This window comes from Tympanuchus pallidicinctus, unplaced genomic scaffold (genome assembly GCF_026119805.1).
Source record: "Tympanuchus pallidicinctus isolate F22 unplaced genomic scaffold, pur_lepc_1.0 scaffold15, whole genome shotgun sequence".
In the NCBI taxonomy this organism is placed as follows: domain Eukaryota; kingdom Metazoa; phylum Chordata; class Aves; order Galliformes; family Phasianidae; genus Tympanuchus; species Tympanuchus pallidicinctus.
Window position 1 is genome coordinate 5,514,538 of NW_026294669.1, and position 23,849 is coordinate 5,538,386.

At 38.6% G+C, this 23,849-nt stretch overlaps 1 protein-coding gene across 2 annotated transcripts in view; it reads right to left on the bottom strand.

The window, feature by feature from the left end:
• SPOPL (speckle type BTB/POZ protein like) overlaps positions 1-23,849 on the bottom strand; it is a 33,716-nt gene that overhangs the window by 8,968 nt on the left and 899 nt on the right. For both annotated transcript variants that reach the window (XR_008204754.1, XM_052675581.1), the window contains exons 2-7: positions 9,764-9,897; positions 9,479-9,600; positions 9,069-9,220; positions 5,939-6,066; positions 1,628-1,805; positions 1,474-1,529 (exon numbers count right to left, since the gene is read on the bottom strand). Coding sequence is in view for 1 of the 2 variants with exons in the window: in XM_052675581.1 (XP_052531541.1) it covers positions 1,474-1,529; positions 1,628-1,805; positions 5,939-6,066; positions 9,069-9,220; positions 9,479-9,600; positions 9,764-9,841 (714 nt within the window). In the remaining variant the exon portion in view is untranslated. The remainder of the gene's footprint in view (positions 1-1,473; positions 1,530-1,627; positions 1,806-5,938; positions 6,067-9,068; positions 9,221-9,478; positions 9,601-9,763; positions 9,898-23,849) is intronic.

Sequence of the window (23,849 nt, forward strand, 5' to 3'; positions counted from 1 at the left end):
AACCTTTGGAATTCAGCTATGTTTTTGAAGCGAGTATATCAAGTATTACCTGTGTGCACATCATGTTTTCACTTCACACCCATCATACAAAACCCTTACAATTTCAAACTACCATTCCACAACATTAAGCAGAAAGTAAATAAACAGTAGCTCTTAAGAGTCAGGTGGAAATCAATTGGGAAACCTTACACAAGAAGAATTAATTGCATTTTCCTTCTTGAAATATCTAACTTTGTGGACTGTATTACACAAGCTGCACCTGAAAATCAAGGTAGTTTCAGGAATATTTAAAAGCACTCTGAGTTTTGAACCTGACAATGACATGCCTGGAAAATCAGAAAGCAGAGCAACAGAGAACACTGAACCAACTTAAAAGTCAACAGTTCCTGTTTTCTTCTAAAAATCCAAAAAGCAAAGACTTTTTGCTTAGACATCTAATGGGCATCACATATCTGATAGTCTTCCTAATAGAACAGTGGTATTGCATGCTATCTCCTATAAGCAAATAAGGGAGGAAGGAGTGACAAAGATGCAGAAGCAAGCATTAGCCTTTTGACGCAGGTACAAAACCACCAAAGCACAGGATGATGTACAAGAGCAAGGCTGCACTGGAGATTTGTTGTTAACATAAAGCTACTCAGCAAAGCACATTAATGAAGGTGGGATGCATCTGAATTTCTTTAAATCAAGAATTCCAAGCAAGTGCTTTCTATATTCCAATTCTGCCTGAGAAAGTTTCCTGGGAAACTGCAAGAAGGAAAAAATGCCACACAGTTGCATTGCACTTGATGGATTCATAGACACAAATGCTACTACCACAGCAGCCCGCAAGATTAAATGATGATCATCCATTACAGTCCTTTAGCAAGCTGATCACTTCCTTGCCTCTTCATAGGTTCTGCCTATAACCAACCCATTTTAGATGTGCATAAAAGCAGAGGCAACTCTCTGCTAACTAAATACCTATCCATCCAAAACACTTACATAGGTCAAGCGTTTGCAAGGAATCTGAATGAAAAGCACTTCACTGCCTCAAGGCTTAATGCGAGTTATAATTCACCTTTTGGTCCTTTCTGTCCTAATGACCACATAAAACTCATGTTTTGCTCTATCGTACTAATCAAGTCCATTGGCTTAAATGGGAGTTGAAGCTTAAGCAAAAGGGGAAAGAGTACAAGATGAATTGCATTAGCAGCTGAAGTGTTAAAAAACAAAAATGTAGTCTAGGGCAGATTTAAATATTTGACAGAACAAAGTCCACCAGAACCTTTCCACAGTCAGCCCTATATGCCCTTTCTACACAAAGAAACTCCCACGGAACTCATGCATGGGAGGCTGCAGGAGTACCAACTCCAATCACGCACTACCACACAGCACACGCCTTCCTGTTAAGCAGCACTTGAAACACTCAGCAAGCTATCCCCATTTCACAGTGTACAAGTATTTATGTGCAAAGTCTTCAGTAAGGCTTACCTTTTTGCTTTCTTCCATTTCATGTTCAAACATTGCATTAAAAACTGGAGATCGTGCTAGAGCAAGAGAGGTGAATATTTATTAAATATGACCAATTTTTAAGCTTTTAGCAATTTTAGTAACAAAGTAATAGCAATACAAAAGTAGAAAGTACCTGCAAGGACAGACTTATGTGCTTTGAATTCTTGTCCTCCTACGTAAAAACTGCAGTCTGTAAATCTTGTTGTTTCCCAGAGATTCCCTAAATCTTCTGCTAGTCGACATTCAGGTACCTTCAAAGTGTTTGTGTTAGACTGTCCTGATATATTCACCGAGTCTTGGACCACGCTTACCTAACAGAGAATCACAGCAAGACAATTCTTTCATAACTGAACGCCAACAGTAATTAAATTACAGCACCTATTGCTAGAAGTTCAGCAATTCCAAAGCAAAGCAAAGCACAGTGGTGTCTCTGGCAGTAGGCCAGAACCATAAAACAGTTTCTTACAGTTTACTTACAAGTAACATAAAACAAATAGGATTTTACTTACAGGCTAACGTTGTGCGCTTATCCAACCAAACGATAAAAAAGCAACAGTAAGTCAAGAGATATGGTTCCTTTGACACCATAAATACATGTTAATTCTATTTCAAAGATAAACTAACACTTCAGTCTTCACATATTTAAGTAAAGTGTACACAAAATCAGATTCTAAACAGATCAGTAGGATCACTACAGCACAGAAAAGATTTGTAAAATACCAGTGGCACAGCTCTCTTGTTACCCCATGTTACTCTCGCAAGTAATTGTTTCTTCAAGCAATATTAAAAGCCATTATTTGAGAAGTGCATGTCAACAGAATATAAAGCACAGTAAATAAATAATGAAATGCATACTCACATGTTTTAAGTTTTCTGCAGAACTGGATAAACTGAGATACATGCATCTGAAGTGAATGCTACCACTACTCTCCATGCTTAAGTCTTTCACAAAAGTAACAGAACGGTAGCATTCTTACTTGCCTTTGTCAAATACCTTTGCATACTAACTCCTTTTAATCAGTCTGTTGGGAAAATGCTCAGCAGGTTTTATTTCTGTTGTCTGAGAATACGCATCTGAGAATAAAATCTTCCTTAAAATAAAACCTTCCTAAAGAAGAAAAGCTACGGGATTTCAATTACTGCAACTCTCAAATGCAGAAAATTAGAATTACATATGAAGAAAATGCTGATATTGTTAAGATTGGTGCTCTGCTTGATTTCTAGAGGCAAAGCAGCTGGAATAAATCTGGCATAAAGCAAAAATAGCACAGCTAAGCTTCACAGAAAGTCAGTGTAAACCAACCAGCTCAGAAGAGGATGACGATCCAATTAAGACAGCAGTTTGAGGATTTGACTCACTGACTAATTCCCTTTCATCCCATACCCCCTTGTGATTATAAAAACTTTCCTTCTGTTCTTCCACCTTTAAAAAAAAAAAATGGAATAAAAATATCTTTTTCATTTTCACAATAAGACTGTATCTTTAAAACATCCAAAGATCAAAACTTTGGTTTTCACACAAGGCAATCTCACGAAGTATGAATATACACAAATGGAGTCCCAGCTTCACAAAGCTAATCATTTGTCAACGGAAAGAGTTGGCTCCTCAAAACTTCACCTTAATTTTCTGCTCCAAGTTGCCAGCACAGATATCTCTTTCCTTGTTAGCTACAGACTTTTCCTAGAAAGGTCGTCTACATATTCTTTACATTTACCCAAGCTGGTCTCCAACATTTCAGAATGTATTTCAGAATGATTTCCAATATATATTTGATGGTTGTGCAACACTGTATGAGTTATTCTTTTTAGATGCAACCTGAACAAAATTTTTTTTGTATCTCCCATAGCTGAATGAACGTATTGTATCATCTATTGGTAGGATCTTCAGAAGTCATTACTAACTTACAAATCTGATGTTTCATGTATCACATATCCTGGCAGTATGCTTACAATCTAAGTGCTTTGGGGTTCATTGTAAATGAATCATTACAATTAAGCTACAATCCAATCATTTTAACACTAGAATCATTTTTTTCCCCAAAGAACACTTCATACTAATTATTTCTTTCAGGCGCTTCATAGTGGTGTTCATAAAATAACTCATGAGAGTGAAGCTATTTCTTCCCTAAAATGCAGGATGAGGAGACCCTAAAACTAATTGCAAACAACCTATCTTAAAGAAGAGTAGTATTTTAGGCAGGAGATCCAAGTACTCCATGAGGTCCGATGTACTTACATCATAGAAAGCTATGCAAGATGCAGCTTTTCACACTACAGTGGCTGCACAGATCCTTTTTAAATTGTATATCCTCGTGTATGTGGATATGTAAAAATATAGGAATTATGACTTGTCCAATTTCAGTAGGCAAGATGACAGCTAACAAGGGAAAAGTCATCACTTTCTTGAGTTTGAAGCTGGTGGTCCAACAGTAAGCGTGATAAGCTGTGATACTCCAGACTGCTCTCTATGAAAGTCACCTAAGAGCTGCAAAAGTACTCCATGGGAAAAAAATTCTGCAGATAAATTGCTGTTCTATCAGCAAATGAAAACAGTTGCCAGACTTTGGAAATCTCAGATTCTGTGAAACTACAAATTTGACCTAGAGGCTTCAAAAGATAGTTACGTAGTTACATTCAGTAGGGCTGGCAGGGGCAGCACTAGATTTTGCTAAGTATTTGACCTAACCCTTCTGTTTTCAGTCCAAAGACATATCCAGTGATCTTGAGAACATCCTGCAGCATCTTGGTACACGCTGCCTGAGAAGACCAAATAATCCTTCTGCAAAACTAGCAGGATAAACAGGAGAAAGCCAGTACAGGTGCTATTCAGTGATCGTTACTGAATACCCACCATGTCCAGGAAGCTTTACCAAGCAAAGTACAAAACCTTTTTAGAAAGGTAAGTCAGTCTTCAAATACAGATACAAGTAGGAAGGTGAACACAGAAATAAGCGCTTCAAATTTAAAAAGACAAATTTCAGACCCACATACAAATACAAGTCCTTCAAAGAATACCTGTTGTTTTTAGTTGCTGAAGAGCAAATAAACCTATTTTTAAGAACCTCCATCTCCAATCTTTTTGCTCGAATTTGAAACAAATCAGAAGATATTCTGAAACCCTCACTGCATGTAACTAAAATGTTGTACTTCTTGCAACACTTACAATCAGGGTAGGTCAAACACTTGAACACTCAAAACTTCTCCATGTTTTGTAAGGAAACATAGTTACGTTCAATTATTAGCATCAAGACAAAGTATTTTTGAGAGGAAAAAAATATCAGCATTTGTTCCCTCTAAAATTAAAGACAGTTCCAAAAATGAGCACTAAAAGCAACTTATAGCAAACTATTCATAACAAGAAAAACTCCAAGTGAGGAAATACTCCTGAGTATCCCTGCAGAACCATAAAATACTTGTTACCTCTGCTTTTATCACCAAAATAATTGTATACATAACAAATTTATCATGCAGCTAATTTAACTTGTCTATGTGAAAATAAGATGCGCTATATTTGCAATATCCAGTCTCAGGGGCCACATTTCAATTATTCTTCCTACACAGCATAACAACATATAATTAAATTGTAATCTTGCCAAGACAATTTTACACATTTCCTGTAAATACACAGATCAAAGCAAACTTATTAGCAGTTAAAGCATCTATCATCCTCCTAAGCCACTAATCACTCTATGGCAGCAGAGACAGCCAGTCAACATGCATTTAACATGCACAGTTCCTATACTGCAACTTTCTCTAGTTTCCATTTTTAACATGTAGTAAGCATTTCACTCAATTTTAGTATGACGTCTGAGGTTACAAACAAAACCAATACTACAAAAGCATCTCATAACATTCCAGAAAGTTAAGCTTATACTGCAGTTTTCCATAATCATTCTCAGTATTAAGAAATATCCCAGAAAACTTGCATTTGTTCAGGAAAAAAAAATTTACAGCTGCTGTAAAAATCAAGTGTTTAATTGAAAAAACCATTCACTGATTAAAGCCACCAATAATAATATTGCAGTGTAGATTCCAGCCAGCAGTTGTGCTTTTATATTTTTTTTTTAAATGCAAGCCAGCCCACAGATATTTCCTTTTACCTATCCAGTGATGAACAATTCTTTAATTCCAAAACACCACTTCTTTATTTAAAGGAAACCTTAATAAAATGATACTCCTACAGACACCACACATCAGCCACCTTTTCATAGGTAATTCTACAGCAAATTTCAGTGTACCCTGGCTGATTTGTGGAGTTTACAAGCAATCATTTCAGAATTGTTCTGCACTTTGATATATGTGTACAAAAAAAACAAAAACAAAAACAAAATACTCTTGCTATATCTATCACTTACAGAAAGCAACTGTCATAGAGCTCTTTAAATGAACATAAAGCAGAAACTTTGGGCTTTTTAAGGAGAACAAAAGCTTAAATCACACCCACCTCACAAAATAACGTCAGCTTGTCATCCGGTAAAAGACCATTAGCTTCATCTAGTAAAAAATCTCTTCGGATAAACTTCTTAAAACCCCAATCCTTGCCTTGCACAAACCGATACGCTCTTTGGCTTTCTGATAAAAAGACAGTTATGTACAGATCAAGCAAGTCAAATACAAATATTACCAGACATTAACATCTGAAAAGTCTATACTACCTGCAACTCAAACCACAGCATCTCTTTAGATTTATCTTAGGCACCAACCAGCAAAAGAATTTTCCAATTCAAGCATAAGAGTCCAAACAGAAACTGTTCATCGGGAAGTACCGTGACAATGAATTTGTCATCACAAATGCCTGCTGACAACACTTCTGCAGTTGTCATAACAATCTATTTCCTGAATAGCTTCTTCCTGAAACAGAAAATCTTGTTTCCCAAGTTCAAATTACTTCAGAATAGAGCAAAAGAGCAGAAAAAAAAGAAATGAAAGCTTTCAGCTAACTATTTCTCGGGTTGTAAAAACATATGTTGACAAATGTTTTGGTTTTTTTAAGCTACTATGACTATTTTTTTTTAATTATTTTTTTTTTTAATTTAACAATTTGCTGTGACCACAAAACCTTTTATTTTCCCTGTTCGACCACAAAACCTTTTATTTTCCCTGTTCTAATGGTCTCAGCCCACAAAAGGGTTCCCATGGTCATATTAGTGCAAATACATGCACTGAGTAAGGTTAGTCACTCTAAGTGGCACGCCTGCTATAAGATGGTCATTTGTTCCACAAAATGGACCACAGGAAAGTACACTATATACTTTTATTTGAACATAAAACATGGGAAGTTATATTTAGAAAGAGTGCAGAAAAGAAAAAGAGCAAGAATATTTCTGAAGTTATAGTTGAAACTTAAAACAAAAAACAAAAAAAACAACACCACGCACACTCTCATATGAGGGGCTTTTCTTTAATTCCAAAAAAGCTGGGTGAGAAATTGTATCAACATTCACCTGCTATAAGAACGCATGTAAAACACAGAAGCAAAGGCAAATGCACTTACTGAAGTGCAGTGTGGGACCTCGAGATGAGGGAACCAAAGTAGAAGAGTGTTCATGTTTTTATATCTGTACGCCAAGAAAAAAAAATTGTCTGCCGTTGTAAAAACACAGTTTAGGTTTTTGGCATCTCTGTCAGCATTTTTCACATATTTTTTTTTTTTAAAACCAATTTTCCAACGTCTCACAAAGCCCATGAAACTGAATAAAAAAATAAAATCAAATTTATTCAGGAGAAAAAAATTCTCTAGATTCAGTCCAAAGCTTTGTTCTGCAGCCTTAGATGCTACTGCTACCAGCAAGAACCAGTATCAGCCCTCTGAAATTACAAGATCAGTAGCCATTTAAACACACAAAACTGTAGAACTAAAACAGCATAAAGTGTTTTCTTTCTAATGAAGTCAAAATGTTAGTTTTACCTATCTCATACAAGCATTGCTTGAAGCAGCAGTCTGTGCATCAATTATTAACAAAGGATGTCTGAAGTTGGGCATCATTACATGTTATATATAAAAACAGAGCATCTCCATGAGCAGATGGTAAATGGCTGGAAAGACTAAGAATTAAGATTTCTGTTGGCAATTTCCCAAGATGAAAATATGTTTAATTTCTACAGTGTCAAAGACAGGACTGATATTATAGCATAAACTGAAGACATCTATTCACTGTATTTCTCTTGTACCTTGTGAATTCTAGCATTTAGAATACCAATAAGCAAATGATCTTCAAACCCCTCCATCCTACACTGAACAGCCCTCACTGAGAGCAGCTCTCACACCTTTACTGAGAAAAGAGCACAACTGGGTGCCTTTCTCATGTGTCTGCACAGTCATGCACAACAGTGTGGGGAAGAAAAAGGAAAAATTAAGAGGCCTGTGTACAATTGCAGGGCTAAGAACTCATTGGCCTCATGGAGATGAGTCTTGCAAGGACTGGCGCAGTAAAATCTATCAGAGGATGAATATGGAGCAAAATATGTACATCTATTTCTCTTCCAAGGAGTCAAATTATTTAATGCATTTAGATTTGCACTCCGCTTTGTGAATTTACATTCAAGATTACAGTGGGTCTAGTTACACTAGGAGAAAGTAGCACAGGAATTGCCATTTTCAACCAAAACTTTAAGACCCAATATGTAAAGAAATAAAGGCAAGTTAGAGATTGAAAACCACAGAGCTACACAAAAACAGTAACTAAAAAACCTAAAATCAAAGCAAACCCTCCTGAAGATTTTGGAGCTAAGTACTGAAGAACGACAGATGTTCAAAAAAACAAACAAACAAACCCTGCAGTACAAGAAGGGAAAGAAAGCTTGCATTAAATTGTTGACCTAAATCAGATTTGATGATCTTTATCCCACTGAATATCTGCCATATCTGGCTGAAAGGTAGCCTTCAGAAGTCATACTATCATTTATGTTTTTACTTAGCATACACTAAAATATTTTATTTAAATGCTCAGTCTAAAATGTCCACAGCCTGCTACACTATCAGGGACCTTACAGTGTTTAGTGTTAAGAAAAGTCCAACTTTCAGAAATGTTTCTATAAGAATTACAGCTTTACCAAAAAGCATTTCCAGTAAAGGTGGTGCCTGTAAGACGGAAAGCAAGAAGGCAATTAAATAAACTCATCAATTATTACAAAGTCTTTGAGTTCTTTTGGTATGAGATCCATGTTTTTACACTAATTAGTGTAAATCAGATGACGTAGACAAAAACACTCTAAAGGAGCATCTAAAAAACATTCATCCTTATATAATATGGCACTATAACTTTCACTGTAGTTAGAAAAAAGCAAAAACAACTCTACTAACAGGAACCAAGAATAAACTGCTAGAAAAGTTAGGCTACAAGAATCTAGAGTGACAGAAGTTAGTAACCCATTGCAATTTATAGTGCTCAGTGAATAGAACTGAGAACTGAGTGAACAGAACTGTGCGAAACAAGATTTTTAATTCAGTTTCTAAAATAATCTTAAAGAAGATATTTCAAGTTTCCTTAGAGTTAAATTCTGTTCAAGAGAGAAAAAATTACTAAGCAAACCTTCTGTGGAATGTTCTTATAAGTCTTGTGAGATTCTCTTACCCATTGCTTTAGTTTCTTCCCTTTTTGCATTCAGCAGTGAGAATTTGAATTTTGCTCTGACTTCACTTTTTGGACAACTGACTAAAAGCAAGTATAATGACAAGTAGTCTTTGCTTTCATCATCTAATCCCTTTGGATTCACTCTCAGGCACCTAAGGGAAAGGAAAAAATGTGCCTTTTAAAATCCTACACAGAATAATTTCAAATAGATATTCATTTTTTAAAGAGAGAATGCCATACCCCATTAAAACAAGTGTTTCCCTACTTCAAACTATGAAACCAGAAGCAACCTGTACCTGCAATTAAACATCACAAACAAAGTCTTGATACTTATTTGTAACTTGAATTTTCAACTTTTGCTAGTGAAAACAAAACAACAAAAAAAGCAGTTGTCAGAATGAAGATCTTACCACTTCATTTTGTCATTTGGCCCTGATGAAAATGTAGAACTCTTTAAAACTTCACCCATCTCTTCTCGGCAGAAACTGAAGTTATTAATGGTCCACATGTAGGAAAATTTTACTACTTTGACCTGAACAAAAGACGTAGAAAGTTTCAATAAAATATAGCTCGTATATCCACCATTAGCTGTGAAAATATTAGACTGTCAGCACAATTCAGTGTTTTTAGGGTTTTTTTTTTGTTAACAGTAATTATGAATAAAAAATGAAGCTGCTGGAATTCATGCAAATTACCTGTGTGTAACACCAGCTTTCAGCCACAGGTCCACTGGACATCTCCCCAGGAGGAGGTGGGGTGGGAACCCTTGACATTGCCACTTACTGCAGGTTGTAGTATCTAAACAGCAATCCAAACTTCAGCAATTCTTCTAAAATAAAAACAAATATGAAATGAATATAGATTTGGTTGCTTTCTGTAAGCATGGGAAAAATATTATGTTTTGATCCTCAGTGGATGGTCTCTTTCATGTCCTCCAGGTACCTCCTCTATTCTAAGAATTACTCTCGTATATTAAAGCCTGCTGGCATGGGAATCACTCCAAATGATGCACATATAAAGCCTTCAAGGAAAAACACAATTCTCAGTTTTCATCAGATGAGAAAGCAGATGCTATAATCAGCTGTCTTAACAGAACTCAGTGAACAAAGAAAATAAATCACCAACTAAGTCTCCAGAAAGATAGAGATCACCAAGACGTTCAAGTGTAATCAAATACACAATTCAGCAGGCCTCCCATGAGCAGAATTTTTCTGTCAAAATAAAACTTGTATTTACTCATGGCAACCCTTGGTATTTAATTAGAGCTTTCCACAAATGTTAACAGGTGACAATCAGCCACTGTACATGTAAGATCATGGAATTTGCTTGGTCCTTCTTTTCTGTTTTCCTTTTAAGTAGGAGTCACAAGTATTGCATAAGCTGCATTTACACAAACTTTGTTTAGATGTTCACAATTCATTTTGATATTCTAGACAGAGCCATCCAGAAAGAAATTCACTGAAAGGATATATGTGAACATCTCTCTTTCATAAAGCGAGCATTTTGGTGCTTATATGACCATTATTTTTGGAAGTACATCCTACTCAGTGATAACAACCAATGCTATTACCCAAATAGCTGATGGAACTTACATAGAACTATAGCCTAAATTTTTTTTAGAGTTTACTTCAGCTTCACTCAACCCATCTGCTCTTCAATTCTCCAAAGTTAAAGAGAAAGGAATAAGAAATACAGACCATTCCTCATTGTCAGATACACGGGACCGACCCAGTTCTAATACGTCCCTAATTCTTTCAGTACTTTAGGACAGGCAGCTCCTAGAAATCCATGATCTTGGAAAAGGCTTTGAAGGGCTCCCTTTGTGAAAAAGGGCCTCAAAATTGGCTGTATTGTAGCCTCTCCACCAAGTGCCCAGTAACCTCAGGCTAGCTACCAGTAGTTGCCTGTTCCTTCCTGCCTCAGCCAAATCAGCCTGACAAACTGAGAGGTGACGTCTGAGATTTTACATTGACAGCTGCACTACATGATCTCAGAGGTCATTTCCAATCTTAATGATTCTACAATCTACATCATGGGTGTCCAATCTTATGGCTTCCTGGGCCCCACTGAGGGAAGAGAAATTGTCTTGGGGTGCATATAAAACATGCAATATAGTTAGTGTACACAAGTACCTCGACTTTTTTACATTATTAAAATACTAAAAAAGGGCAACAGAAACAAATCTAGTGGGTTGGACACATACGGTCTAAGTAAAGGTGGTTAACTGTCACTCCATCACTTCCAGTTCAGTCTGCCGCTGCACCTGGTTCTACATTGGGCATTTGTGCTTGAGACTGCTCCAACCTGCTGCGTGGCTTTTGTTATTCACTACAGCTTCTGACAGAAGCCATGACTAAGTACGTTTGTCAAGTCATTCACAAACTTTGGCTCCTCATAAAGTTTCTAATTACTGCTTTAGCAGCAGAGACTGACTTCCCTGAGCTCCTGACATGCCTTTGCAGAACAGAGAACAAGAACTTTGAACAGGTAAGATATACTGGAGTCTGAGTTTAGGAGTGTAGATTGTTTATTGCTTGGTTTTGCTCTGTTTTTAAATATGCCTGAGTGCATAGTTTTGAAGAATGCAAACCAAGCCCAGCAAACTGAACAAAGGAAATGGTCTGGCAAGTTGTACCCAAGGACTGCCAGAGAACAGTGGGTAGCTATTGGCAATACTAATAATCTACCTTAAATAACTTCACCTGACTAATTAATCAGGATTTGGAGGCAGTGGTAGGGATATTTACCAAAATTACAAGCTGAAAGCAACGAGTCATAGAAACGCTATCCTGACACACAGAGGCATCAGGAGAGGAAAGAATTTCCTCCCACCTGGTGCTGGTGCCCAATTGGCCACATGTTCCTCACCCCCAGATAGTGACACAGGACCAAGGACAGACTGAAGGTGAGAAGAAAGATGTATCTACACGCTCAGCTTTTGTTCTACGTACTATACTTTGCTTGGGGAAAAGACTAAATACTACCTTGAAGAAAAGTTTATGAATCATTGATCAGCCACTGTCATCAGCTCAGACAAAGAGGTTTCCAAGCACCAATCCCCCCTCACAGCCTATTAGATCAAATGGCTGGGAACAGACAGAGCTGTAGTTCACAAAACCTGTCAGGGAATCACGAGGTGGAATTAAATCAATGAAGTGCAGGAAGACAGGCTTGTTATCTGCAGGATGAAACCACTTACTCAAAGTAACACAATTTCACACTGGAATCTGCATTTACTCCTCTGCACCTCGTTGTGAACAAAGCATCAGAGGTGATAGGACACAGCCACGTAACATCCTCCAACAGTTTTCAGGCAATGTTATAGCTGTCTGGACAAGGCTTAACCAATTCCATTTTGCTAGGAAGACTTCACCAACCACCAGAAGAGGCACGCATGATTACGTTCACTTGGAAACACTCAAAAGCTTTAGGGGATGAGGACAAAAATTTCTGGCTTTAAAAAATGGAAAATAGGTATATTTCTGAAACGTGTCAAGGAGCTTACTCCTTTTTTTTAAATAAAGTGATATATCCATACTAGATGACACGCAGCTGTTACTGACAACTCTTAAGACTCTTGAGAGTTTACTCTATCTTACTTCAAAACAAGGGAAGAGATGCTCAAAAGTACATTACTTAACCTGCACTCTTATATCCTGAACAGAATGAGCTTCTTGCTTCTCCTGGCTTCTTAAGGTACTGATGGCAACTGCTAATCATTCTGTCAAATAATCCAGTCTCTCTAAAACTCAGAACTTCACAGAGCTCAGCACTACTTGCAGAGCAGGAGGGCAAGTGGAGGAAAAAGAAAAAAATATATCAAAGTGGTTCCTCAAAGCATATTTCGCAATTGAAGTACTCGCCTACTCAAAGAAATATCTGAATTGAACTCCAAGTTAACTGAAGTTGATTACCATTATATTATTTGCTCATGGAGTGTCAATAGAATACAGACTACCCCCATAAAAATTATTTACACTGAATTTCATTAAAAGCTGTATCGGTTGTTCAAACTTTCCTTCCTGTAACTTTAAAGACACCTTCAAAGATGCCTTATATGTAAGCATCATGTTAAATTTCAAGCATACTGTCATGCTTCCCTTACCAACGTTATATTCAAAAACTCAATATTTATGAAGATTATTCTACATAAAGTAACTCTTCAACTTCCAAACTACAGAACTCCACATTCAGTCCCACATCTTGTGTTGGAACCAACAGTTTTTATACCTGAAAAATGACAACATCTTAAGGAAGCACTGCAGGAATATCAACAGGAATTCTCTAATCCCTCAATAGTAAATCCACAAAACGCTTCAAAGCTTAATTGAAGAACTGTCTTTATTGTTAAGAGGATCTTTTGCCAGCTTTCATGTAACAGTGGAAGCTCAGTGGAACTACTATACCCTAGTATTTGTTTCATCAGGGTAGTTGTAGTATTAACACGTGCTTGTGTGTGCCTGTTATATAAGTAGTGACCATAGCAATGGTCTTTCTATTTATCTTTCTATTTCAATAAAGTATTAGCCAACAAATTACTGATAGAGCTGGACAGACAAATTGCTTTCCACAGGCCATCCAATGATGGCCTATCTAGAGGCCAATCCTCTAGAAGGGCACCCCTGCCTGCCAGAACCGAACCACTGATCAGTCTGCCAAGCAAATCAGTGACCCCATCCCACCCTGTAAAAAGCACAGGGGAAAAGCACACCACAAGCTGGAAGGGCAGTCCTTCCAAGGCTCTTCTCTGCTGTCCCTTTTGGCAAAGGGTTCAGCCTCCAGGATCAAAGCACTTCCCTCCCCTGCTGCATTTTGGCACATCACAGGATTTCAGCACTCACCGCATGATAGAGCTGAGCAAGAGCTGGTCAGGCACAGCATGGGCTTCTTCTCAAGTTCTGTCCAGTGACTGAAGAACAATGAACATTTAACAGGAAAGTCACGGTGCACTCCCAAACCATCATGGGACAGAGTTTCCACAGGCCAAGGAGCCTGCTCTGCCAGAAACAAACATCTCTAGCCAAACTTCATCAAGCATTCAATAGCTAACAGAAACTAGAGTTACTTACTGTCTCAGAGTGACTGAGGTTAGGATCATTTAGCAATGATTAAGGAAAGCCTAATAAACGAGTATGCCAAGCAAATCCCACATGCATGTCTTGTGTATTTCAACTGAATGGCCAGTTTTTCCTGAAAGGGGCTGAACATCTCAAGGAATGCAAAGCTGTGATGAATGTTCCCCACCCCCCAACCTTCGGAAATACTGATATTTCATCACTGACTGAAAATTAAACAAAGACCTACTTTCTGAAGGTTAATTGCTGAATAACACAGTGTTCTTCCAAGTTTTTATTCCAAGTAAACAGGTAGTTCAGAAACCACATATAATTTGTGTACTCCCACAGCCAAAACTTTGCGGGTTTTGGTTGGTTTTTTTTTTTTTTTTCTTTTTAATCTAAGGTGGCAAGTCTTCTAATCAATAAAATCATCTTACAGAAACCCATTCAAAAATAATAGAATCATAGAATGGTTTGGGTTGGATCTTTAAGATCATCTAGTTTCAACCCCTTGCTATATGCAGGGACACCTCCCTCTAGACCAGGTTGCTCACAGCCCCATCCAGCCTGGCCTTGAGTGCTTCAAAGGAGGGGGCATCCACAGCCTTACTGGTCAGCATCTTCAGTGTCTCACCACCCTCACAGTAAAGAATTTCTTCCTAATATGCAGTATAAATAAACACACAATAGCTACAGAGATACCACTTTCAGTTTAATTTGAGGAAATATCACCAGAGAATAAGTTTATTTACTTTTCATGAGTTACTTTTTAAAATTGAAGGGAAATTAAAGAGAACATAACAAATTGTATTAAGATTCACTCTATCTGTTCTTGGGTAAGAGAAAATACAAAAATGGACTCAAAGGTAGAAGTAACAGAAATGAACCAGAGCAAAACAGTCAAATCTGAAGGGAAAGACATTTTCAGGCCCCAGACTAAGTACCTTTTGAATTTCCCATCTGATTCCCTGGTCTGATGCTCTACTTGATTCACAATTCCATGTAGCATCAACTTAAATGACAGAGCCACGCTCCTTCCAGCTTGGTGCAGAAGTACTGACTGCTGTAAGAACCTGACCAGCTGGGTCAGGCTTATCTCAATGAGGCATGGAACTCCTGAGCAGATTAAATCCACAAGAAACATCTTCCTCTCCAAATCTTACAGACATAAAAATATCATCCAGTTGAAGAGAGAATGTGAGTTTTTTTTGTTCTTGTAAGCTGATTATGCTTGGGAAAACTCATAAGACCTTAGTAGTAGTAAGAAAATGTGGTAAAAGACAGAATTGTTCTTAATTGGCAGGATTTGCATTTCCTCATGACTGAGCATTATAGAAGGATTGCTACACATTTCCTATATAGCAAACTGTATTTTATAACCAAATTTTCTGCTGGATGATACACAGCACAATAACAGACATTTGAAGGATCTGTTTAGCTTAGGCAGTTTTCCAATTTATTCAGTGTCATCATTTGCACCTCTGAAAATAGACTCGGGATATACCTAGAAGATAATTGAAATGTAGTGTTTAATATTTATTGAATCTAATCTCTATCACTGTTGCATTTGAGTGCTTGGAGTAACTGATACTTAACTGTGGATTTCATATATATATATACACACACATACACACAAGTGTGTGTAGGTCTTTATATACTCCCACCTCCTTCACACTGAAGCTGTCGACTGAACATATACTACATCTTAATGTTGCTTGTAGCACTTCCAACACAAGAGTTTTCTTTTCAGGGCAAGCAGAAGGGAACAGCAGCTGGGTTACACACAGAGAAACCCTATGGAGACTTACTGAAGATGTGCAAGGTCTGTAATAGTTAAAGGAAGAGGGTTTATAGAACACAATACTAAAAATGCTTACTTAAGCATGTATTTACTTGGAAACCACACAAGCCTAAACCAGTTTTGGGGCATAAATCACAAGCTCTAGCTGCTTCAGGATAAGCTCTCACCATCACCAACCTCCAGTACCCACACCATGAGCTGAACAGTAACTTCAGAAAGAAAAACCAATGCCCTGGCCTGTCTTGTGACAGCTGAGAAACTACGCACGCATCCCCCTCCACCCTGTGCCAGGGACACTGAACTCCAGCAAAGAGGACAGACAGCTGGGGTCAGAAACATCTTAAAATAGCTACAGCTGAGACATCAATTTAAAAGCACATCCTTGAGGTGGCTACAGCAGAAGTCCCAACAAGGCAAAACTGACCCACGTGCAAAACACACAGCTCCTCTAGAGGATGGCTTTGCAACTGTTAGCGACAGCACTGAAGATGGCAGTTCAAATTTCACAGGATTATACTGATAGTTGTAAAAACTGCAGCTGAGTATGTGTCACTTACAGGCTTTTCTCTGAATTCTATTTTCCTTAAGCTTCTGAAATATAAAGATGATCTTCCTTCAGCCAAGAGGAAACGCTGCCTAGCAGAGTTTGAACTCTGCTAGTTTACATCAGCCAAGCTTATTAATAAAAATCCCTCAGCCTCGTGTTACTATTCTATAATACAGGAAACTGATGATGTTCCATATTAGATAACCTAAACTATTCCCTATAGGACTCATCTGTACATTTCCCTGTAGAAGAAATGCAAAACTGTTTCTTACAGCATTTCAATTTCATTTTAGTCTAGTTTTATGGCATCCAAAACATTGGCATTTCCACCACTACTCTTCCCGGGAAGCTATTCTATTCTAATAATCTACTGCTGTCATTTTTTCCCCCCATGGTACAGAGCCAAAGCGATCTTTCTCCTTCCTTAGTTTCACTCCATTTCTCTTACTTAAATCACTGTCAAGTGGAAGTACACTAAATGAAGAATTACTATATATCCATACAGTTCAGTTACACACAATCAAGAATTTACCAAATTGAAAGCAGTAACCTTGATTTTCTTCCTTGCATAACAACAGTACCCTTCTTTGGAAGATTTAGTTCACGATGGTTAAAGGATGGGGAGGCTGTCCTTTTTTCATTAAGTAGAGGAGTGTAAAGCATTGTACTGCACACTTTGGAGGTGGGAGCTTTCATCTACTACAGAACAACAGCAGCATAACGCTCTGCTCACTAACCCTTGCAGATTGTTATTACCTGCAAAATTCACATTGAGATGCTAACAATTGCTTTCAGTAGCCAAAACCTTATACTAACAAATGTTATCAGATGAGGTTTTCGATCATTTACTTCCCTGCTACCTATCACAGCAACAAGTGAACAAATCTGCCTACACAGCTGTATCACAGAAATGCTCTGATAAGCACAGCTCATCTCAAGCCTATTCTATACCTCATACCAAAACACTCACAAAGAATATTACATTTTGTGGAAAGAGCAACAACTTACATCTGTATGCTGGGAAACTGAACAAAAAACCCCTACATGTGACTTCCAAACACCAAAAGAAAATTCTGCCAGAGAACTAGACTGCACTTTGATGCTAGCTCACCTAAACAGTCTCAAAAGAGAATTTCAGTGGACACGCTATCAGAAGTCACCCACAGCAGCTGATTAAGCAGCACCACAGTAGAGGCGGGCAGCTCAAGAGCTGAGATGCACTTTCACTTGCTCTGGTGAATATGAAGTAGGAACTTCTGAAGGTACAGCACTGTGAACACATCTGGTGAAAACCATCACTACCAATAGAACCTGAAACAGGCTGAGACAGATGTCAACATGATCACACAATGTTAAAAAAAACAATCCTAAGAGTTCTTAACCTGTGGAGGCTGGTTTCCAAAGCTCAAATACAAGTACACAATCTTCCCTACTCAGCTGTTTCAGAAACAACCTGGTATTTGCGGTTTTGCAAAGCAGTATTCAGCTTTCCCCCCACCCCCCACAAGAGCTATTGCTTTAAAAGTTGCTAGAACTTTTCTAAGGCTTTCAATTTCCATTGAACCATTTGCTGCCTCACAAGAAATGATCACTTAGCAACAACTGCTGTGGCTTTACAACACTGAGCCCCACGGCTTCCCCAGCTGCTTTTATTGCAGCTGCAGGCCGCTTACCTAGGGGTAAGGGAAAGAAAGCAGGGGATGGCCCACATCAGGCAATGCTCATGATTGCCAGAGAACTCGTTCCCTAGAAGGCTAAAACATCATCTGTTCACTTGAAGAAAATCCATGCAAGACATTTGAGGATTAGCACCGGAGCCTAGGACCACATTTAGAGCAATAGGAAAACACGCTGTCTTGCAAAAAGCCCTAGTGACCCAAGTGTGAATACATAAAATCTTACTCACCCTTTGCTAAGCAGGATGTTTGCTCACTTTTTTCACCTCCTCACACCATCCTTTGTTCCCCTACACAGACTGTGTTTTACTGATGGTTAAAAGGAGCAATAAGGCACACAACAAAGGCTGCTACAGAACCGCTGGGGTGGCAAGGCTTATCCGGGCATGGTGAAGCTGATCTCAGTCTGACAAGAGCAACTGAGCTGACAAAAGGCAGCAAGTTCAATCAGACCAAGCCTTGATCCCTTATCAAAAACATCTTCAGCTGCTTTTGCAAGATTGCTGTGAGAAACATGCTCAGCAGAATGCTGCTAACTACCACTGCAGCCAGCTGCACTGCTGGAGGCATAGCTTCTGGCCAACAGGCTGAAGTCCTGGACACAATGGCCTTTCAACTCCACCTGAAGTCAAATCTCCCCTTGCTTGACTCTCATCCTCAAACACCAGAGCATATGAGGGCCTCCACAAGACCCAGGAAGTCACTTTGCTTCCATCTTCAGAGAGGCTGAAAGCAAAGCTGCCTTCTGCCTGTGCCCACCTGTCCTCCACCACCCACCAGCTCCACAAAACTGCTTTCACAGAAAAGGAAAACAAACAGGCCATTTACTGTCAGAAAATCAAGAAGTCACTAAGATCAAGTGATTGCAAACAGACACATTTTGCCCGTAAACATCACAAGAGCCTCTGGGATGTTCCAGTATAAATCAAGCCATATGTATTTGCCATACCTCTGCTATCGAGTCAACAACGTGCACAGTGCTTTTGGTTTTTTAAATTAAAAAAATAATAATTTCACAAACAATATCACATATTTCACATTAACGATTCTTCCCTTTTGACACCATTAGTTCTTTTCCCTCATGCACAGAGCCGCCAAAGTCTATGCTGGCAGATACTGCACAGATTACACTCAATTTATTCCTCTGAAACCACATACACCAAACACACTACAAGTCCTAACAGCAGTAAGCTCACATCAACTGCAATGCCTGGTACAGCAATGTGCTTGCTATACATCAATCTACTACTACCCAAAGAAGCTAACTAGAGATTTCAGATAATTTGGTTTCTAGTCTAACATTAGATTGATACTACTGCAGTTTTGGAAGTCTTTAAATGAGTTTATGTAGACTGCAAACAGAAGTTTCTGACTGCATAGAAAAAGCAGCTAAAATCAGGTACAAATTTAGTTGTATGTGATTAACTGCTGAAATTATCTTCACACACATCAGAGACATGAGCTGGAAGTACTGCATTTTGTTCTCTTTTACAAGAACAGTTACTCAGTTTGATGCTTAAGTATCAGTGCGGCCAGTAAATGACGTTCACTAAAAGCAGTTTAGGAAGTTTAATGTTGTAACATATTCCTCCGTCCCAGAAGTTGAGGCAAGCTATATTAAGCACTTGTTGGCTAAATTCATCACCAAACAATTGTGCTGATTTTATCTTCAAGAGTTTTGATTACAATTGTCTCTGAAAATAAACCTAGTTACCAAAGAATCCATCTGTTTGGTGCCACTTTCTTCAATTTTAAGAGTACTGTTTTGTTGCTGAGGTAATGTCTACAGATTAAGCAATTCAGAGCCTTACTGTGTTAAATGCTGCAGACAGTCAACAAGTCCTTGCTCCAAAGAATTTTAAGAAATCATTAGCTAATACGAATCATTGCACCCATACACTAAGTGCTCAAAATAAGTGACTCGTCTTCAGTTTTCAACTGAAAGCAGTGGGTTTGGGTTATTTTGTTTGGTTTTTATTTGAACATTGCAAATGATCACCCTTCAGAGGCCACAGGCAATGCTAATGGAGAAAACAGATCCATCAATTAGAAACTGAGTATGAATAAAGAAAGCCAGGAACAAAACTTCTGGGAAATGTAGTTTTCCAAAGAAAATGTCAACATGGAACAGAGAACAAGAAAGTATGACACCAGAGGAGAAAGTTACAGCTACTATTCCTCAGGCCAGAGAGAGCTGTTTCTACATGCAATTTCAGCTGTTCAGGAAGCAACAGCTGAGTTTAAGGCAACTAACCTCAAACCCTTTAACACCCAAGCATAATTAATTTTCCAAACATTTAATACACAACAAAACAAGGCATTTCAAATAAATCAAGTGCAAGTCATCACTTCCCACCATTCCCTTCATTGCCATTTGTAGCCTTGCATGAAAACTGACTTGCAAGTGACTCGACCAACTGGTATGCGAGCACCTGGGAGGGGATAAGCATTAAAGCAGCAGTCAGGAAGAAGAGAAAGCCTGGCTCCCAAGTTTCATCCGGAGATCCTCTCCACAGCACAGGCTGGTACAACAAGATGTTCCCACCCCGTGAACTCTGGAAGTTTCCCAACTGTTGGAGACATTCCCTCCACCAACAGCACTGCCTTAGCCAAGAGCTACTCTATTGCATTCTCCCTGGAACACAATTACTTTTTCATTCTATAAAGCAGCAAGTTAAATGACATGTCAAATGACAAATTCAAGTTTGTATTACTCAAGAAGGAAGGTCACAATATAGTGCAGAGAGCAAACATGACTCCCATGAAAGCAGATGGGACTTAACACCAACTGTTCAATATTGAACCCACAAAATAACACTAATTAAAGGCTAAGCAGTTGTGCATTCTACAGAAATCATACAGCAAGAGAACAGATCAAACCTGAGCTTCAAACAGCTTACTAGCTAAGCAAGCTACAGCTTTTCACAGAGATACACTCACAAAAAGTATATAACCACTTTGCTAGTGTTCATGAAACCTCTCAGTTTCATTCTGTACGTTCAGAAATGAATTCAGGAAAAGCACATTAGATATTTCTAATGCTTAAAAAAAAAAGTTGTTAAAAGCATCTAAGTATGTATAGCAGCTTCTTTTATAAAGACTCACCACAGAAAACCTCTCCTCTGCTCACCTAGCATTCACCTTTACACAAAGTCCACTTAAAATCAGTTAGTCCATCTTGAGCATCTGAACAAGCAGCATGGAAAAGATGACAGTTTTTTTTTCCACTGAAGCAACTGTCAAATTCTCCAACTGTGAAGCAGGACAACATACTAAATTGGGTTTGTGTCACTTTTGCTGAGGACTTCCACAAAATGAAAAAGAGTAGTGATCAACAAAGAACATTTAAAAAGCAAACATTAAAAAAAAAAAAAAAAAAAAAAAAAGATAAATGGCTTTGGGGAGATGCAAGGTAGCATCATGAGTAACTCACTCAGGTAATTCAGGAAATCTGTATGTATGATCTCCCTAGATTATTCCATGCTAATGAGTCTGTGAAACAGCAGGAGCATTCCACTTTCCACTACATTTCCTAAATGCAAATACTGGTAAAAGAACACTGGCAGATAGAAGGAATCTCTTTGCAAGCATTCAGACAAAGAACACATAAAAACCTTTATAGCCAACAAAGAACAAATTTAAAGCTGGTTACCAAAGGTTACAGAAGAAAGCTATTAAAGAAGCAAAATAGTAACGTGAAAGTTGAAGGTTTTTTTGCTTAAGTTTGTTCCAGTACTGAACACAGTCCTGCCAAAGCACACGTTTGCAACAGATAAAAGCACTACAAAAACACAATACACATGCTATATAACATAGTACACACACTACTTAAAGCCGTCCAACAACAGCAAGTGGCCACCCTGTCTCAGAAACAACAAAACTGCCATTATGAATCTCCCTCTACACTTCACACAGCAGCAGAAGTTCTCAATCAAGCACAAACTACACGGAGATTTCCTCTTTTCATTTGAAGCTAGGGTTCCTGAGAGATTCCTTTTGGGATGGGTGGGACAAAGAGCCATACGGAAACAGACTGGGAAGTTTCTCAAGAAATCAAAGCAGAAAAAGAAATCTGCTGTGAATACATAAGTATTTTAAAGAAGGAGGAAAGAACCATGAGCAATGATATGGAAACTTCTTGCACAGCCCTCTCTGAGAGGACGAAGCAGAACTCTATCACAGCCTCAAGCCAGGAACAACAGCTCCAAGACATCAGACAGCCAGGAAGGCAAGGGCTTCCTACTTTACCCTCAAAACCTGGGAGTGCAAGACATGACAAAACAGTGTTTAGTTATTGGGTTTTACTTCCTCTTCAGCATGAGGACCACCCCTGTTGAGTCAGGAAAGGATTGCATGTTCCTCCAACTTCACCATGATCACTGACTTCTGCAGCCATGCAATTCACACCAGTTGATGTATCAGTGTTTTGTTACATTAGCCCATCATTGACAGTGCAGCCTATCAGCTGATTTGGTGTTTCCTTAACCACTTCCACCAACTACGATTCCTAAGACAAAGTGCTCTAGTATTCGTAGTGACCTAAAAAGATACAAGAGAAAATGACACAACACTGACATTTTTTAAATTTAAATTTGCTTTCATAGAATCATAGAATCTCTAAGGTTGGAAAAAATCTTAAGGATCATGGATCCAACCATGGAGTATTTGGTACCTATATAATCTTCAAGTATCAGGTCGATATGCTAATTAAAAGCAATCTTCTCAGTTTGATTTTCCTGGACATGATTTAGCGAAGGCTTGTTAAGTTTAATACGGTCAGATTCTGGTTGGAGTTGATGACTTTCAAGCTCTTTTCCAACCTGAGCAATTCTGGGATTCTAATAGCCAATTAGGTACAAGGGCACACACTGGAAATCCTTCACAAGCATCCAGGTTTGTCCCAGTTATGCATGTCAGAAGGACATGTGCAGGACATCAGAGGAGGGCCACAAAGATGATCAGGGGACTGGAGCACCTCCCCTACCAAGACAGGCTGAGGGAGCTGGGCTTGTTCAGCCTGGAGAAAAGAAGGCTACAGAGTGACCTCACTGCAGCCTTTCAGTACCTAAAGGGAGCCTATAAACAGGAGGGGAGTCAACTCTTTGAAAGAGTTGATAACTGCAGGACAAGGGAAAATGGTTTTAAGTTGAGGGAGGGAAGATTCAGGTTGGATGTCAAGAGGAAGTTCTTGACTCTGAGAATGGTGAGGTGCTGGAACAGCTGCTCAGAGAGGCTGTGGATGCCCTGTCCCTGGAGGTGTTCAAGGCCAGGTTGGATGGAGGCCTGGGCAGCCTGGTCAGCCTGGTCTCGTATTAAATGGGGAGGTTGGTGGCCCTGCATGTGGCAGAGGGGTTGGAGATTCATGATCCTTGAGGTCCCTTCCAACCCTGGCCATTCTGTGATTCTGTGACCAGGTGAAGAAAGCAGATAAAATATTTTACAGTACTTTCAAGTATTTTTACTTTACAGTGACTGGTAAGGTAGCAATTTTATAAAGGAATATTTTACTTCCTGAAATAAAAAATCCAGCAGAAACCGAAAAAAAAAAAAAAAGAAGAAGAAATGTGGTGGCATTTGTTTTAAAGCACTACAAACACCTGAGCAGCCAAACAAAGAGTCTCAGCACCACTGTGGCACAAAGCCTCCCAACCATATGGAATAGCTATCAAAATAACGCCTTCTGCAGAGCTGATAAGAGCA